General features: G+C 36.7%; 1 protein-coding gene across 3 annotated transcripts; it reads right to left on the reverse strand.

The window, feature by feature from the left end:
* Window positions 1-13,225: 13,225 nt before the first annotated feature.
* Window positions 13,226-19,138, reverse strand: LOC113766879 (pentatricopeptide repeat-containing protein At5g27270). Of its 3 annotated transcripts, none has more exons than XM_027311043.1 (8): window positions 18,534-19,138; window positions 16,878-18,279; window positions 16,410-16,721; window positions 15,840-15,944; window positions 15,679-15,766; window positions 15,469-15,590; window positions 14,978-15,042; window positions 13,226-14,573 (listed from the first exon to the last, which is right to left on the reverse strand). In XM_027311043.1, exons 1-8 carry the CDS (start codon window positions 19,119-19,121, stop codon window positions 13,995-13,997), a joined length of 3,261 nt encoding a protein of 1,086 aa, XP_027166844.1. In that variant the 5' UTR covers window positions 19,122-19,138; the 3' UTR covers window positions 13,226-13,994. The 3 variants fall into 3 exon arrangements, with proteins under 3 accessions (XP_027166844.1, XP_027166843.1, XP_027166845.1); XM_027311042.1 differs by having other exon boundaries at window positions 15,840-15,953; XM_027311044.1 differs by having other exon boundaries at window positions 15,840-15,953; window positions 16,878-18,295; window positions 18,534-18,620.
* Between the last annotated feature and the right edge of the window lie 95 nt (window positions 19,139-19,233).

Here is a 19,233-nt window from a genome sequence, read left to right on the forward strand (position 1 = left end):
ACACAAGAGGTCTATTTAACACCATTTAGAGCCATCAATTCAAGCCAACCATATCCATCATAGGAAAACAGAAAAATTCTCACAAAAATCAGAAATTTAGCTAACTGCACTCTAATCCATAAAATCTTCCATAAAATCACATAACTAGCCACCACAAGTCATGAATTAGCTATTATTGGGAACAAACAATGAATCTTTACACAGCATACCTTGATACCTCCCAAAAGGTAGTAGCTTTGGTCTCTTTCTTCCAAAACAACTCCACTAACTACCTCAATACTACTTAGCTAGGGGTTTTTATGGAGTAATTTCAAGTTGTAACGGTTAAGTTGTGAGATTGAGCAAGATTGAGAAGAAGAAAGTTGGAGGTTTTTCTTTCTTTTGCTCTCTAAGAGAGTCGGCCAAGAGTGAGATGTATGATGATGAATTTTGGGTCAATTTCTTGGTTATTTAGTCAAAGTAACCAAAGTCCAACCTTTAATCACAAAGTGACACTTGTCACCTTTTTGGTTTATAGCTATCCCTTTGTCTCTCTAATACTAATCCATCTAGGTAACCTCTAATTATCTCTCAACACCTAGTAAATTACTCCCAGTATACAACACTTAACCTAATTGGCCGAAATTTCTCTCACTTAATACACTAGTGGATCCGACGTCCAATATACACTTCAAATATCTCATGAACTAACTTATACTAGAAAAATAAGTTAAAAACTGTATTTACTTATAAAAATATCTCTAAAGTTAACATAATAACAAAAATGTAGAAAATGGGTACAAAGAAAGAAAATAAGGCCTAGAAATTCAAAAAAAGAGTAGGAAACGGTCAATTGCGGAGATGGCTGGTTTTCAGTCGAAGGAGTTTCCGGTTAAATATTTGGGTTGTCTTTTATATGCAGGGCGGTGGAAGAGATGCTACTTTGCATCGGTCACGAGTAAAGTGTTGTCATGGAAAGGAAGGCTATTCTCGCATGGTGGTAAATTAACTCTAATCAAGAGCGTGCTCTCATCTATGCCTATTCACATATTCGCTGCATCAACCTCTCCTAAGTCGATATTCAGCATGATGGAGAGCATTTTTGCTGATTTTCTATGGAGCTCCTCAGAGGCTGGGCCACGCTTCCACTGGATCAAGTGGGACCAGTTTTTGTAACTCATATGACAAGGGGGTGCTGGTTTGAGATCCCTAAAGCACTTGTTTGATGCCTTCTCCATGAGACTATGGTGGCACTTCCGGTTGCGACAATCGTTGTGGGCTGAGTTCATGAACCTTAAATATTGCCCCAACCATCATCCTTGCTTTGCTGATACTTCTCCCGGGGATTCTTGGACTTGGAAGAGAATGGCGGCTATCTAGGGTGTAGCGAAGCAACACATCCACTGGGTTTTGGCTAAGGGTGGTGTTAGCTTCTGGCATGATAATTGGTTGGGGACGGGTCCATTATGTCGTCATGTGGATACTTTTCAGGAGTGTAACATTTTCGATTTTGTTGAACAGGGTCGCTGGAATGTACAATGGTTGAGCGAGGTAGCACCTGGAGTATGGGTGGGGAGGATTATGGGAGTTGTGCCTCCTTCACTGGACCAAGCGGATACCATGGTTTGGCTCCTAGTACCTCCGGTGCCTTCTCGTTAGCATCAGCCTACCGGATCGCTCGAGAGGGTGGCAACAGCTCTTGGCTCTACTCACGACTCTGGCTTCAAGGGCTGCCGATAAAGATTTCTTTTTTCATGTTAAGGTTGATAGGATCCCGATTGCCGGTGATGGACAGGTTGCATAAGCTTGGTATATTCAGTCTCTCTCGTTGTTTTTGTTGTCTACATCCATGTCAAGAGTCTACTGATCACATTTTCTGTACCGGGGTGGCGGCAAAGAGGATTTGGGGATATTTCAAAGGGGTGATTGGAGGGTTTCGGGATTCCTCTACGCTACGCCACAAGTTGGTTAGCTGGTGGTTGATGCCTACTCGGAACCGATATTTTCAGTATCTACTCCATTTATTGTCATAATTTGTGGAAGATACGGAACTCGTTTGTATTTGATGGCCATCTGCGGCCCGTGGCTCAGGTTTCTGCGGCAATTTTTGGGGATCTCAGGGACATTTTCCTCCTTAAGTTTCAGGGCTTCAGTACCTCTAGTCAGGATTGGCCAGGTTTTTATGATATGGTGGCTGGTCTGCATGGGGTTTCCAAGACCTTGGTGGTTTGGTGGAGCTGCCCAAATCACTCGGTGGTCAAGCTGAACTCGGATGGCTGCTCTCGGGGAAATCCGGGAGTGAGTGGAGGTGGGAGGTGTTTCGGTGTTTGGAAGGAAGGTTTCTTTTGGGGTATTCATGCTTTTTTGAGGAGATGACGAGTTTGCAGGCTGAATTGAAGGCATTGCTTTTTGGTGTTAGGCTGGCTATTGCGCATGGGTATTCCGATTTACACTTAGAATCTGACTCTTTGAACCTGGTTCAGATCATTCTAGGGAAGACTCGGTGTCCATGGCAGTTGCAAGGGGACTTACAGGACATGTTAAAAGTCAGGAGGTTTGTTAGAAAGGTATCACACTGCTTTTGTGAAGTGAATAAACCGGCTGACCGCCTTGCCAACATTGGTGCGGACTCAAGAAAAACTCTAACATATGGCTCGTTGCGTGATTTGCCTCGCTTGGTGAGAGGTGACGTCGCTCTTGATCAGATGGGTGTTCCAAGTTTGCATAGAGTTAGGGCGTAGGTTAAGATAGCGCTAGTTTTGGCTTTGATTTAATTGTTATCAAATAAAATAACCTAGTTTATAAAATATATATATATATATATACAGTTCTTTGCAGTTCAATTTTTTGGGATATTTTACTATTTAAATATCCTCCTTCGCTCCCACTTCATAAATCCTATCCTTTCCCTATTAAAAAATTTAAAAAAAGATCAATTTTTAAAAAAAAAGTTAGAGAAAAGATCCTAGTAAGAAAAATCCATTAGAGGAAAAAGAAGAAAAGGATGGCCAAATAATGAGCACGTGAATGTGATTGTAAAAAATGAGTGTTTGATTTTGAATTGTCTAATTATAATGAAAGTAAATAATAAATTTTGATAAGTATTTTATTTACATGTTCCTAAATGTGTTTATTTAGTTTTGGAATGTTTTTAAGGTTTAAGGATGAAAATTGCGCCTTTAAGCTACTATTTTTACATAAGTTCCATTTTATAACCAAAACTTGCATTTGAGCAGTTTAATGTGCAAAACTTTTTACATTTGTAGGATTTGGTAATTCATGGTTACTTTGGATCAAGTGGAATTCATGCAATAACATTAGACACGATTCGAAGATGGTTTGGAAATAATAAAACAAACAAGATCAGCATTTTGGGTAGAAAATGCCAACCAAAACGCGAGTATTCACCCCCTCCCCCTAGGTATTGTGTTGAGCAGAAAACGACAAAGAAGATATAGGAGAAGCAAAAACGCGAGGATATGTAATATGCGACCCACCCACGCATATTGACCCCACGTATTCTTAAGGTGGGTGTGCAACTTGCATAGCTACTTACTCTATTTTTTCACAACTTTTACAACTCATTTCTCAGCTGAAATTTCAATTGTAATTGCCCAAGAAACCCTAGAAGTTTGTGAAGAAGCTTTATGTTATTTCATTGAAAACTTTTGTTCATTCTAACTTCTATATATATACACATTGTATTTCAAGATTAAAAGAGTTAGAGAGAAGAGAGCTTTAGTTAGTAGAAGTAGTGGTAGAAAGCAAAAAGTGAGGTATTTTTAGTTAGGAGGAAAAACTATTGTTTTAAGAACTGGAAGTAAACAATTGTAAAAGTGGAGTTTGAGAAGCTTGATTCATCCATAGGAATAAGATTTCTTCAAATTTTACTTCCTATCTCCTTGTGTTTATTCATACTCTATTGCAAATGTGTCATGAGCTTATTCATGTTAGATTTCATGTCTACCTAAACTACTTGCTCTTAGGGTAAAGGTGAACTTGTAGTTTATATATATATATATATACACACACACACACACTTTATATTGTAGTTGCTTGATCACCAACTATGAATTATCCAATCATTTATTGTACATTAAATGTTGCCATACAAGTGTAGACCAAGATTCACGAACCCTAAAAATCATATTCATGAAAGTAGGAAATGTATTTAGGTAGATTTGATTTTACTACTTCATAGATCTTAATGAACTTGTATCAAGTTAACTCATCATAAACTTGCTATGAGTATGTTTGGCTAATAGCGGAAGCATTATTTGAATAAAATTGGCAGTATATCTTTGATGTGTTACACATTAACGGCCTAAATCAACCAAGTTAATTTCTTATCTTGAGCAACAAGGGATTCAAAAATCCAAGGAAATTCCTTCTACTAATTTGAACCTTTCCATTTTGCTAGCATTACTTTTACTTAAATTCTTGATTGTTTAGGTAATAGTGGTTGAGGCCGATAATGGGGGAGCTTAAACTCAACACGGATGGTTGTTCCAGGGGCAATCCGGGACGGGTGGGAGGTGGTGGTGTTTTACGTGATGGCGAGGGTAAGCTCCTGCTCGCTTTTTCCACATTTGTTAGGAGCTGCACTAGCATCCAGGCTGAGGCAAGGGCTCTTCTCTTTGGAGTTAACTTGTGCATCTCTTGTGGCTATGTGAGAGTGCAAGTGGATGTGGACTCTCTGGTACTCGTTCAAATAGTGCAGCAAGCAATTCGATGCCCGTGGAGTATTGATATGGAAGTCCGGTCTCTCCTTCAGCTGCTGCCCCATGGCGCTAGCATCTCTCACTGCTTCCGAGAGGGTAATCAAGTGGCTGATAGCTTATCTAATATTGGCTGTGACGAAGGTTGTGACAGAACCTATCATCATCTTTCGGAGCTCCCTACTCAAGCCCGAAGGGCATTTAGGTTAGACAGGCTTGGCCTCCCTTCCCTTTGAAAATGCTAGGTCTACCCTAGTTTTAATACATGTAGTGTCCTCTTGGGAGGTACGGTCTATGCCCCCCTCCAGCACTGGCTTTTTGCTTAAAGCAATAAAATCAGACCTTTAAAATTTAAAAAAAGGTAATAGTGCAAGTTAAAAATCCATAGCAATTACCCTATATCCTGTAGGATCAACTAAAATTATCACTATACTTATTTGACTCATATACTTGAAAAAAATTGAAGTAATCGGACTTAATTGATTAGATAATTAGGAATTTTTAACTTGAAAACCTACACAATGTCAAATTTTTCTTAATTTCTTAATGTGGACAATGGATGAAATTGATTTATAATTAACTAATTACAACAAACACTTATATATTGTTTTTCCAATTTTTTAAGCTAGAGAATGGACATCCTACATTTTATGTGAGAATGAATTATAACACATAAAAGAGAGACAAATTAACGTAAGATCTATACATAGAAGGAAATAATAGTAGAATATAATTTCACTAAAAATTTAATTCTTTGATGAATAAAAATTTTAAAATGTTTAATTGGTGGATAGATTAATTTTTTATTTACTCAAAAATAAAAATTTGAAAAAAGAAAACTAATTTAAAAGAAGATAGAAGAACGATGAAAAAGAAAAAAAAAAGTCAGCATAATAGAGGGATAGTTTTGTTTTGCGAGTTAATTGACATAAAACAAGGTGGGGGGTAAACTAAAAATTGGAGTATACGTTGAGAGAATAAATTATTATTAACCAATTTACATATGAAGACACTCTGATTGAACTGGATACAACAATTCATACATGTAAGAGAGGAAGGATTAGATAACTATATCTGGTCAATTGTAAAACGAGATGACAGTGATATATAGTTGCTTCGTTTTTAACTATATCCAACAAATTTATACAAGTTCAAAACATACACTAAAGTTAATAAACCATCCAAAATAAACATACACTAAGTTATTTGGGTAATTCACAAATGATTTAGTGCTTTACAACATACAGATAGCGTAAATCATTACAAAAGGATATCAAATACACCGCCAAAATATGGTAGTAAGCTCTTCTATGCAAAACCTAGGAAAATTGTGAGGAAGATTTCTTGAACATAGCCAAAAAAAGTGAGAGGAGAGACAGTAGGCGGAGACATGTATAATTTTTTCGACGAGGCTCAAGTGAAAAGATTATTTTGCCCCTAAGATAACACAATACCCCCATAATGCATAGAGGACCATACACATTTAGATAAGTAAACTCCTACTTTTTCTATAGTAAGATAAGATTTGCTAAACTATAGTAAATTTTTAGTCAAATCATTGATTTTTTAATATGCATTCTTGTACTAATCGTAACTTTGAATGTTACAGACACATAAAATTCTCTTAATCATCCCTTTCTATCACTTGAGATTTTAAAGATTTGCGTACTAAAAAATTGGGGTGGACATACCTACAAAATTAGCGTTGAGAAAATAGTAGCAATATGCATATAAAAATTAGTGGTTCACAATAATGTGTAACTTTCAAGCTAATAGCATTTCCATAACTTTCATATTTTCATTTGATAATATTGGTGAGAGTTTAGTAAATTTTAGTGGGGTCAACTAATATACAACTTTAAAATTTTCTAAATTTCCTAAACTTAAAAACTAATTTTCCCAAAGTTAGGTGGAGTCAATTGACCCCACTTGCTTGCACGTAGCTCCACCACTGTTTGCAAGTGATATGAAGCTTACGAATAAAAGATTCTCTAATAAGTCTTTTGGTTGCAATGTTTGTTTCTATTTATTTGTATTCATACATAAACAATCTAAACGCTTTTTGATCAAACTACAGAAAGAATCTTTAAAGAATTTTGTTATACAGCATTTATAGGTTCCAATGAATATCTTCTCTAACGTTGATACAATACTTAGGTTCCTCAAAGATTAATATATATGCGTTGTGAAAAGAAAAATTACTACATAACTCCGCGACAACTTTTAAAAGAAAAAATTATTCTACAGTACTGTACTTGAAAATGGGATCGTTTAGTTTGATATATCATATATGAAGCATATAGGAAAACTATAAGAAGAAACTAAATGATATCTACATGGTTAAGATTCCAAAACCAAGTAAAGACAATGTTAAGAATTCTATCATTCTAAATTTAGGTAATCTTCCAACTAATGACAGTGTTCATAAAGAACTCGCTCGCCCGTTAGGCATGATTTTAGCTGCATTGTATTAAGGCATATTACTGTTACAAGAAACATTTTGAGGTAAACCGTCAACCACTACACCATGCTTTTTAAAGCATGAACTTGAGCTTCCACAGATAAAGCTCCCGAGTCATTACAATCAACGAGAAGACCAGCTTCGTGAATCCTTCCTGCTAAGGGATAATACTTAGTTAAAACATCAGATAAAGGCTGCTTTAACTGATCAGAAATTTGGAAAAGATTATCAATAGTTGGCATGGTATAGAAAAAAACACGAGAAGCATAATATGGAGGATAAAGTTGGTCAAGGTAAGATAGCCTGTGATGTTTTAAGTGATGGGGAGTTGGAGAATTTGGTTTTATCAACTCTTTTGAGATAATCTCTAATCTGGTGCCCATCTGTGTATGCCAAAATTCTAGAAAATCTATGGTGTCAGTCCTCTAGTGTTCAGTGTTGATATCGGGAAAGTCCAAGGTTCATAAAAAAGTATGTAACGGAAATTTGACTCGTCGTTTCAAGCGCAAGATGCAATTCATGTGATGGCTATTAAAGCCCTCAATAATCATGTGTGTGGTTATTCAAATTACTATGCCTTTGTACGCATGAAAACCCCCTCATGTTTTTTAATTCACATGAATTTGAGCAAAAGTATGGAATATTTTATAAATGGGAAGTGTTCGTTTTAAAAGCTAGCCTTGGTTGCTAGAGAATAAGAGAAGATATAGAAAAAGACAGATGTTCAACGTTGTCATCAATTATTTGCACGTGTTTTACAAGTGTTAAAATGGTGAAAAAGCTCAAAACTAAAATCATAAAATAATTGATCAGTTAGTCTTGGTTGCTGGAGAACAAGAGAAGATATAGAAAAGATAGATGTCCAACGTTTGTCATTGATAGGGTGCATTTTAGTGAGATATTTTACTAATATTTCATAATTGTTTTGACTACATGTTGTCCTATCTGGGGATTCTACTCAGGTTTTATGTTTGATGTTAATTGCAGGAAGCGGTGAAGAAAAGGTGCTGAAAATCAAATTCCAGAAGACTTCCTAACAGTTAGGCATGGGCACGCCTAACTCCAACCTTCAAATTCACGGGATCAATCTCACGTGGGAAGTTTCAAAATTGAGTGAAGTAGCTGGTTACAAAATGGGAAAGCAGTGGGTTCACTCCAAAAGGAAAGCAGAAGTTGAAGAAATTTGAATTGTAAAAGGATTGCTAGTTAGGAAGTGTTTGGTAGTCGGATACCAATTTTTTAGAAGAAAAACTAGGATTAGGGTGTCTCTTTCTCTGGTGGGCTTGGCCAAAAAAAAAAAATCAATTCCTTCACCCTTTTTGGTGGCTACCAACGTAGAGAGGAGATTGTACTCCTTTTGGTCTTTGACCTTTTGCTTCTTACACAATTTGAGAGAAAAACAAACGAAAAGGGCCACCATTGTTGACTTGGCTATTGTTCTTTTTGACCGAATTGAAAAGCGTCAGACTCTCTCGTATGCTTTTATTAGAGGCAATAGAAAGCAACAATTTTTCTTGTTCCTCTTTCTCTGATTGGCCGAATTTGGGGAGACAAGAGTTGACGGTTTTTCCTCAATTGCTTTACGTGGCGTGTTCTCCTGGAGAACTAATTTCTTAATTCTAGTCAAGGGAAAAACTGAAGATTTGGTTTGATAATTACCGTGAGATCTAAATTATTTTAATTGTTTCCTCCATTTATTGGTATTTATATATTTTCTGCTTTTAATTATTACAGCTTTTGTGTATGATTGAATAGTGCACAATATTTAATTATTCATGTAGGCTATTTTGCTAATTGGGGGTAGTTAAATCCGTAATTGTTCGATTACCTCCGTCCCGGTAGCAACTGGCGTAATTGAGTTTATGTCAGGAAAACATACGATCTAACTTAAACTAACCCTCGTAACGTGTTTGTTAGTTAGGATTGGGTCTTTCTAATTTTTAATACAGTCTAGAAATTAAATCCTACGGTCGTACCTAGAATTGTTTCCGGATTAGAGAAATAGTTAACGGTCGTACCTTAACTATCGAGAAATTAAGGAAAGGTTGGTTGTTTATCGCGTGCATGACAACTATAACCAATCTATTAATAAATGTTGGAATTATACTTGAATCGATGATCAGTTGCATGAACCATTTTTGAAGTGTACCCTTGGCTAGAGTTCTCCCAATTATTTCTTTCAATTAATTGTTATTTTTTGCATTTAATTTATTTAATTAACAATTCATTAGCATTAAATCCTAAATCCCCCCGTTTGTCGTGACTCGAAAGGAAACGAACTTTTCCCCAGTCCCTGAGGAGACGACCTTGCTTGTCACTGTCTACTAGTTAGTAAATTCTGTCAGTTAATTAATTCGAGTATATCGGATTAAGCAAACTCTTCGGGAACAGGGTGAATCAAGTAACCCATTGCACACCTAGAGTCCCTGCTCCAGTACCTAGAATTAATTATTGACTGCTTTTGGTGGTAGTTAGGTTTTATTATTATTATTGTACGGGCTCGACACCTGTCAGTGATCAATCACTTACACATGTTTTACGAGTATTAAAACAGTGAAAAAGCTCAAAACCAAGTCATAAAATAATCGGTGAGCTAGTCTTGGTTGTTGGAGAATAAGAGAATGTATAGAAAAGACAGATGTCTAACGTTGTCATCAGTCACTTACACATGTTTTTCCAGTGTTAAAACAGTGAAAAAACTCAAGACCAAGTCATAAAATAATCGGTGAGCTAGTCTTGGTTGCTGGAGAATAAAAGATGATAAAAAAAAGACAGATGTCCAATATTGTTATCAATCACTTACACATGTTTTGCAAGCGTTAAAACGATGAAAAACTCAAAACCAAGTCATAAAATAATCGGTGAGCTAGCCTTAGTTGCTGAAGAATAAGAGAAGATATAGAAAAGACAGATGTCCAACGTTGTCGCCAGTCACTTACACGTGTTTTGCAAGTATTAAAATGATGAAAAAACTCAAAACCAAGTCATAAAATAATCGGAGAGTAACACAATATGAGCAAACATATTGGACAGGTTCCGAAAATGACACCTTATCTAAAGACTTTGATCTTGAGGTCTTCGGAATGCGTAGCATGCGAGATCAAACGGTCCCAACCACTTACAGAAATATAAAAGAAAGATGTGACAAAAGAAAATAATATGCATACAGCTCCTCTCAGTAAAAGGATAGAAAACCTTGAATCCGTCTTTCTTGCTTGATCATCAGATTTTATTCCGGCGATCAAGTCCCATCTATTTTTATAGGTTGTCTACCAAGGAAATATCAAGTCTGATCAACATCAAAACAGGATTGCAGAACTCAGCATCTACAGTCACTTTCTGAAACAACTTTAGCTTTCCCATGTATTAAAAAGTAAAGCATGTTTTCAATTTCTTCAACCAAGAAACTATGAATACTAGCAATTTTATGGCCTTTAATACCATAATAATTGGATAAAAACGGAGACAAAAAAAATAATTTATTACAAACATGTGAATAACTATAATATGATATAGTCTCATATAAACTCATACTCATGATACGACTTGGTATTTGAGCACATGAATATACTTTTTCAAGATATAAAACCTTTAATATACTAAATTTCTTTGTAAAATTTTGATTATTGGCATAATATAAACTAAGAAATTATATAATGAACAAAATTAAGCAATTGTTAGTTGTACAAAATGCTTATTGTATACAAAGCAATTAAAAGTTTATTGTGCATTCTATAGTTATAAAAGTCTGAAGATGGAAGATCATCATATTTAACCTAAGTTATTGTATAATATTGATTAAGAAACTATATAATAAACAAAACAAAGCAATTGCTGGTTGTACAAAATATTTATTATATACAAAGCAATCAAAAGTTTATTGAACTCTAAAGATGGAACATATTATGTCAAAACTAAGTTGCATGTTTTACTTGGATTGTGACAATAAGAGGAAATTTTCTATGTTGTGTCAAACGAGTGCACACAACAAAATTTGAGCAAAATACACATTAAAACATTCTAATTTGGATATGACAAATTTTTATCAATTTCAATAGTTGTAAACCTTTTTTGTTATATTTTTAAAAATTATCGATATTTTTTTTGGAGTTTTCTTAAACAATATGACATAATATAGTGAATTTAATCATCAATTTAAGCTTTTTGTTTTCTTGTGAACTATTTATAACTTTTTGTCTTCTTATTAATCATGATTTTTTTCTAAAACAATATGCATATAAAATGTAGTTAACTTTAATTATCACACACAACAATATAATAATTGGAGAAAATTTTAACACATACAATAATCGGAGATAAGGGAAACGATTGGTGAATATGGTTGTAAATGAGCAGTTTTTAATTTCAATAACCAACATTTTTTAGATGTAATTTATTGAAACTTTTCATTTTTCTTATTAGTGTCATGATTGAAATGCAATAACTCTAATTTAAAAAAATGAGCGTAATTTAGGTATAACAAAAACTGAGATAGAAATATGCTTACACTCTTATACTCTCTATTGCCAAAACTTATCTTACTTTTTATATAGTAATGATAAAAATAGGAAAGACCTTATGAGAAAAAAGAAAAATCAATAGTTTGTCTAATGTCTGAGCCTAAACAGCTAGGGGACCAAGTATCAATTTCTTAAAAAATGGGATTAAATAACAAAATAAATAAACACTTACACAATGGGGTAATACTTGTATGTTATATTTGTGTAGGAAAAAAAAAACGAAAATGAGTCCATATCATTTCATCCAAACAAGGCCTTCGAAGTCATCGAAACTTTCACCATACCACTCACACGGCGTTGTATACAAGTTCCTGATGTCCTGTAGGTTACTCCCAAACATGGATTCTCCACGGCAGTGAAGATTCAACATGATCACCCCACCATCATTCATCTACGTACTCATCTTTCTTTGCCTTTTCATTTGCTTTCCATACATTCTGAACTTTCATACAAGTAGAAGTTTATGTTCTTTATTCTGTTATCAGCAAATATGCCCCGAGCTGACAATTCGACTGAAGTTCTTGGAAAAAGAAGAGTAGTGTTTGTCAATTAGGCAATTTGCAGTTTTATACTGAAGTGTCAATTTCACTTTGCATCATCATAGTGTACTAGTGCGAATTGTGAAATCACTGCCCCAAGTTGGATATTGTTGCGGTTAGTAGATTACTTTGTCCAATACTTAACTGAAAAAGTTGAATTCAAGTTCATAGATTGCTATATCTTGTATCAGACTTAAAGAAGTTGAACAGCATAACACTCACTGTAATATTCTTGAAGCTTCTCTGTATTTCCAGTAAAACCAATTTGATGACACTTATTTAACTTCGAATGGCTCTTTTCTTTTTCTTTTTTAATGTTCATGGACATTGGGAGATGGATATTGGCATTCTCATTAGTAGGAAAGCCAAATCTCCAACTGGAATTTAAAAGGCCAAATTGGCGTCTTACTGAACTTTACCCAAGACGTAAATTTAATACTGTGCTGTGAAGAATTTTAGTAAATGAGGACTAGGAGCGGGGAAGATTTAGAAATCAATTTTGCACTTTCTGATATCCTGTGTTTAATCCTTGGTTGAAAATTCAGTGCACATTTCCTTACATTTACTATTCATTTTTTCTTGAAGGAAACAACTGTGAAACGCAAGACCTTGCAGTAGGTCTCAGGCCATCAACCATCACAGCACACTGTTGAAGCAAGTCCGAAGTCAATTTGATTTGGAGCAAATCCAATGTGACCTGACCTGCTGTGCCTTAATCTCTAAACTCAAGGCTCCGTTATGTTGGATGCAAGTTTTCTGTACTGAAGGATTAAATTCGTCTACCGATAACAGGCACTTGAGTGATAAGCTTTTCAGAGTACTGGACAGAATTTATGCTATATTTGGTGTCCCATAATAATCTGAATTTGGTAATGAAAAATTGCAAAAATAGCTCTTCCTTATCATTACAAAATCACTGATGTCATGTGATGCTGACAGCTCAAACATACTTTTATTGAACTAATTTTGAGTTCTAACGAATATTATTGAATCAATTGTATATCAAACTAAGGCAATTTGCTTCTAATTGTATTTCAAAAACCTTTTTGCTTATAAAGCAGAACTTGACTCAGCTTTAAGAACTTGATGATTACAGTTGGTTAAAGTTGACGAATCTTACAAATCAATTCTCAAAATCCTACTACCAGATTTTCTATCAACAGAATGTTCTCATGTCACGAGGTCTTCTCAGGTCATGTGGTTCCATTTGGGAGGTTACTGAAAAGCTCCCATGGAAAGTAAAAACAGAGCAGAAGCAAAAGAAGAAGCACTGGAGGCCACTTGCACGAACTGATTTATCACCTCTAACTCTGCATCCACATCCTACGAATCCAAGCCTATGGTAGAAACTATATACTAGTTGAAACACCAGTAACTAAGGCAGCAGAAAACCCCTCTAAGGTAGCAGAAACCCCCTTCTGCAGTCTGGCAGTCCAGTATACAATCATTTGCTGTCTCCTACAAAAGTAACAGAGTTCCCTGACTAAAGAGCTGCCCGATATGTTTTCTTCCGCGCCCAAACTCTCCTTTCCAACTGTATCATCTGAGATGATGCAGTCTTCAATGACCAGGCAAGTCATACCGTCTTTTTTCTCAATTCCATCTAATTAGTGATAGGGTAGACTGCAGATCAAATGTACAGGGATGAATCTTCATCAGGGTCATCTTTGGTTCATGATTAAGCACTGAGAGCTCATTTCTCCTGTGTAACACTTGAAGGAGTGGATTGACAGTGGTAAGCTTAAATCGTGGGGCAATTAGTCCTTGATCAGGTACTCTACTCCCCAGTGCCATTGCTGGGGTTGGCCTTAGTCCTCGATCCCACTACAAGATTTTCCAAGAATGGGATTCCCAAACTGCTCATAGACCTTAAAAGTTCTTCTGCGCTGTGCTCCAAGCCTGCTGACATGTAAAAGTGTATGGCTGCACTCATGATAAATCTGTCAGGCTCCACAGATTCACTAATCCTTTCAAAGAAAGAGATACCTTTTTCTATATGCCCATAGTCCAGGTAACCCCTAAGCATGATTCGGTTACTCTCAATGTCAGGGGTCAAACCAAATGTCAAGAATTTTCCATAAAATCTTTCAGCTTCCTCAGTTAAACCAGCTTTTGCAAAAGCTAATAACAAGAGGTTGAGATGAGCACAAGAAGCACAAAGTCCTTCCTTCTGCATTAAAATAATGACCTTTTCTCCTTCTGAATATTTTAAACCCTGTGTGTATGCTCGAATAAGAGCAAGATGGGTGTAGGAATCAGGTAAACAGCCATCTCTCTTCATGCTGCAGAAGAGTTCCTCCGCTTCATTGTAAAGCCCAGCAGCGGCATATATATTCATCATAACATTGTAACTTACCTAAAATAAAACAACCAGATATAGACATCATATTGGTAGTTTACCAGGAAACATTCTTTATATGGTACAACAGGGTAATTTTAATTCATAAGCTACTTGTCAGCAACAAAAGCGCATCATTTTTGAGATCATATGACATGGGGTCCAGAGAAATGAATTTTCACAAACACTTGAACAGGCAACCTTATAGTCACAAATCGCTGATGGGAACTTAAGGCAGACATTCCTTCGCACTTTAAAGTCATTCATCAAACCACACTTTAAGCACGTTAAAAATGGCAGGTAAGAAATGAAAACTGAACTATAGCACTACCATCAAATAGCAACCACAACTTCTAGAAAATTCTAAAATGCAGCACCCAGACTTATTAAATAATGAGTCATCTGATATATAATGCAACTACCTTCCCAGGTTTGATCCCTTCTTCCTGCATTTTGTTGAACAGAAGTGATGCTTCTTGAGTTCTATCTGCAAAGTTGAAAACATCAGAGGAATGTACCAGTAAATTAGGATCGAGTACAAGATATGGTTCAGGTTGAATAAGTTCCTATAACTTAACACTCACATCAATCCAGAAACCAGAAAACAACTGAAATGCATTCCAAACCAAAACCAAGTGCTCACTAAACCTAAAAAAATTACTTTTAAGTACTAACACCCATGTAGAAAGAACAGTTGTGACCTGTGTCTTAATTTGGGAAATGCTTGAAATTTTTTCTGCTATGAAATCCAAAACTCCAGCAATAATTTGGAATTTTAGTGAAAATGACTAAGAAGTGTGTCAAGTTTTCTTTCCACTTCAACAAACCACGTAGAAGTAACTTTGGCATTCTAATATGAAGATGAATAGCGGCCAACAACTTCCACTACAATAAAGTAATGTATATAACCTACCGGCCTTTCCAAGATAGCATATTATGTTCGTATATGTCTTCTCATCCAAAGACATGCCTCTGCTACGAGCCATGTCAAACATCTTTACAGCTTTGTCCAGGTTCCGGCCGCGTCCATAGACGCTGCATTGAGATGTACAATATAAATGTTGTTTAAAATCTATTTACTAATAATGAACACCTCTTTGCAAAATCAGAGAACAGCAATAACCTGATCATAGTGTTGTATGTCTGAAGTGATGGAGCAACATTCAGGGAAAGCATACGATCATAAATGCTAGCAGCAAAGCGCAGTTTACCTGTAAAATCACATGTCATTAGTTCTTCCTTTTTTTGGCTGATTGAACAGTTTATTTAAGGGCTGAGATAAACCTGCTTCAAGCATTGCCTTGATAAATGTATTATAAGCTACAGTGTCAAGCCCCAAAGCAGAACGTAAACTATTATGAACAACATCCTCTGCTTCACGGAATTTGCCTGCAAAAGCTTTAGAACCAACATCAAGTAGCAACAATGAAAAGCACTTTTTAAAATTACTACTGTCACTCAGCGACTCTTTCATGTTCTCATTTTTGGTCAACATGCAAAGCAAGCTGTTTCCAGATGTAAAATCATAAACATGTCAAACTCAGAGAATCTGCTTTTCCACCCCTAACCCCCCCCCCCCCCAAAAAAAGAAGGGAAAAATTTTCTCAGCAGCAAGTCAAGAATAACAACTTTCTCAACAGGATGCAACAGTACTGAATGATGAAAGCGGCTTGTATTTCTATCAGAAAGAAACTATTAAGCTTCTTGAGCCATTAAACCCAGAATATATATGCCAAGGATTCTCTATCTCAAACTCAAACAATTGCAAGAACTGCAATGTTCCAATTTGTCAACAACTTCAGTACCATAAATCAACAGAATCACATCACTCCAGTTTGACTTTCCACATCTTACCTCTATTAGCCAATGCATTTACAAGCATGCTAATGGCAACAGGACCAAAATTGTTTCCTTGCCGTGTCTCTTCTTTGTAAAACATGTATGCCTCCTCATGTTTATCACATTTGCTATAAGCATCAATCATCGAACTATGCAGCATTCCGCGTGTTTCAGAGGAATTTGCAACTGTTGCAAAGACTTTTTCAGCTTGTTTCAACTTCTGCTGCTTTCCATATAAACTAATCAAAGATCCACTTGCTGCATCCTTTGGCTTGTTACCCATCTTAATCAGTAGCTCAAAAAGATATTCCGCTTTTGCCACATTACCTGCATGTAACATTTAGAGTGAATTCCTGAAAATTTCAAGCATTGCCACTTTGTTGCAACTTTAGGCAATGAAGAACACAGTATCAAGGACTTGATTGACACAAACTAAACATGAACTGGTATCCATGATCTGACAGAAAGGAATAAGTTTCTTGCCTTGTTTGCAAAATTTGATAATAAGCTGACTTGCAACTAACAAACCATTTGCACTCTCAAGGAACAACTTAAAATTTCCCTCTAACCCTGCGGCATGTTGATTAGAAACTAAGAGAGTAAGAATCAGTTCCAGTGCCAAGGGGTCAGAATTGTCGAAGGGCTCAGAAAAAAATTCAGCTTCTGCTGGCCTGCTTCCATACAGGGCCACCAGAAAAGTCTGGACAAAGGTACAATCCAGAGACATCTTCGTTCTGCACAAGTCATCTATTAAATTCTTTGCATCAGTTATCATACCCTCCTTGCAATAAACCTTCATGACTGTCTTGAGAAGCTCCATATCAAATTCTACCTGGTCTTTCCTGATCTTCATAGCAAAATGCTTTGCTCTCTCCATCAAATCAAGTTTCATAAACAGATTAAGCATACAGTTGCAAGAACCAGTGTCTGGAGGCCCAGTCTTAGATAAAGCCTGAAATGTAGTTTCAGCAGATTCTAAATCTTCCTTCTTAACATGGCACTGTAAGAGGACAATTAGAGCAAACCTCGATGACAAAATGTTTGCAGATTTCATTTTCTCCATTAAGCTCAAAGCCTTGTCAAAACTTCCAAAATTGAGATGGACCTGTGCCATTGTCGTGTATGTTTTCTGATCACTCAATAGCCCAAGCTTCTCCACCTCTTCAAACGTCTTCTGAGCATCCTCGTACAAACCAAGTTTTCCATATATTCTAATAAGTAAACCATAAATGACTTCATCTGCAACTATGCCATATCTTTCCATTTCAGAGAAAAGAGAAAGGGCTTTAGAATAATCCCCAATTTTGTAGTACAATGCTAGAAGGGAAGCACAAGTGAAATTACTTGGAACAATTCCTCGTGATCTCATGTCTTCATAAAGCTTGAAAGATTCAGTGCAGCTACCACTTTTAGCACTCAAAGCAATCAGAAGACTGTAAGTTGCCTCCTCAGGCACATATCCCATATTATTCATTTCAGCAAAAGTCCTGAAAGCATCTTCAGCAAGACCAACTTTGACAAATGAACTGATGACAACTGTATAAGTAAAATGATCAGGGACCACCTTATCATCCATCATTTGCCTCCATACATTCAAAACATGCTCATGAAGCAATTTCTTCTGTAATGATGAGAGCATAAAATTGAAGACTGCAGTTGGTGGCGTGATGCCCCTATCTCGCACAGCCGAATAAAAGGATAGCATGGCTTTATGGCGGCCCCATCTGGCATAGGCACATAACATGGTTCCAGAAGCAACTTCATCTGGTTCACACCCTGCTTCAAGCATCTCAAGGAAGACCTGCTCAGCAAGCTTGATTTTTCCAACTTGACCATAGGCCCGGAGAACAATTGTGTAGGCAATAACACTAGGCCGATAGCTTAACTGTCGAATCATACATCTAATATTACACCAAATCAATATCGCGAATATTATAAGAACCAAAAAATAAACAAAGCATCAGGGCTTAAAAAAAAAAAGTACAAATGGGACCTGCTTGGTGCCATTATTGACAGGGAAAGGAAATGCTACAGCATAGGAGGAATAATTGGTAGATACAGTTGTACTAAGTGATAATTTAGCTTTCCATAAAGAGACACAAGAGGAGAAGAAAAGAAAAGGGGAAAGGCAAGGGGCACCTGCAATTTCATCCAAGCAAAGAAGTCCCTAACTTGTCTCCAACCCTTCTGCTCCTTCAACACCACACACATTTCTCTGAAAGTCAGCTTGGCAACGAAAGAACCCATCACTTCCCTCATGTCATAAGAACCCTCAGGCTTCCCGGAGAGGCTCCTCACTCTCTTGATGGCAGCAACAACGTGCTTTCCGTACAAATGGCCATTCCTATCATCTTCCAGGTACTGGACCATCTGCTCAGGGGTCCTCTTAATCCACTTGGGAGTCTGAGCCCGGGAGCCCTGGTTGCGCCTCAACTGGCTCAAGTACTGGGCTTTAGCTTTGATAATCCGGCGGGCGTTGTCATCGGAGAGCCGATTCTTGGGGTTCTTGGACTTGGGTTTCGGCTTATTGCCATCGCTGAGGGTCCAGGGGTCCGGTGTGACTGAGCAGCGGCAGCAGAAAGTGGTGGCATTTGGTCTGGATTTGTGGGTATTGGACGGTGGTGGTTTTGAAGAAGATGGGATTTTGAGAGTGGGGTTTATGCCGCCGCCGCCGCCGGCGGGGGCGGCGGCGATTGGGTACAGAAAGGAGGATTTTAGAGCTTCCATTTGGTAAAGAAATTACCAAATTGGAAACTCTCTGTGTTTTGGTAAAGAAGACGATAACGTTGGCGGTAAAGAAATTGCAGAAAAATCTTTCGATTGAATTGACTTGAGATGA

Source organism: Coffea eugenioides, chromosome 3 (assembly GCF_003713205.1).
Source record: "Coffea eugenioides isolate CCC68of chromosome 3, Ceug_1.0, whole genome shotgun sequence".
In the NCBI taxonomy this organism is placed as follows: Eukaryota; Viridiplantae; Streptophyta; class Magnoliopsida; order Gentianales; family Rubiaceae; genus Coffea; species Coffea eugenioides.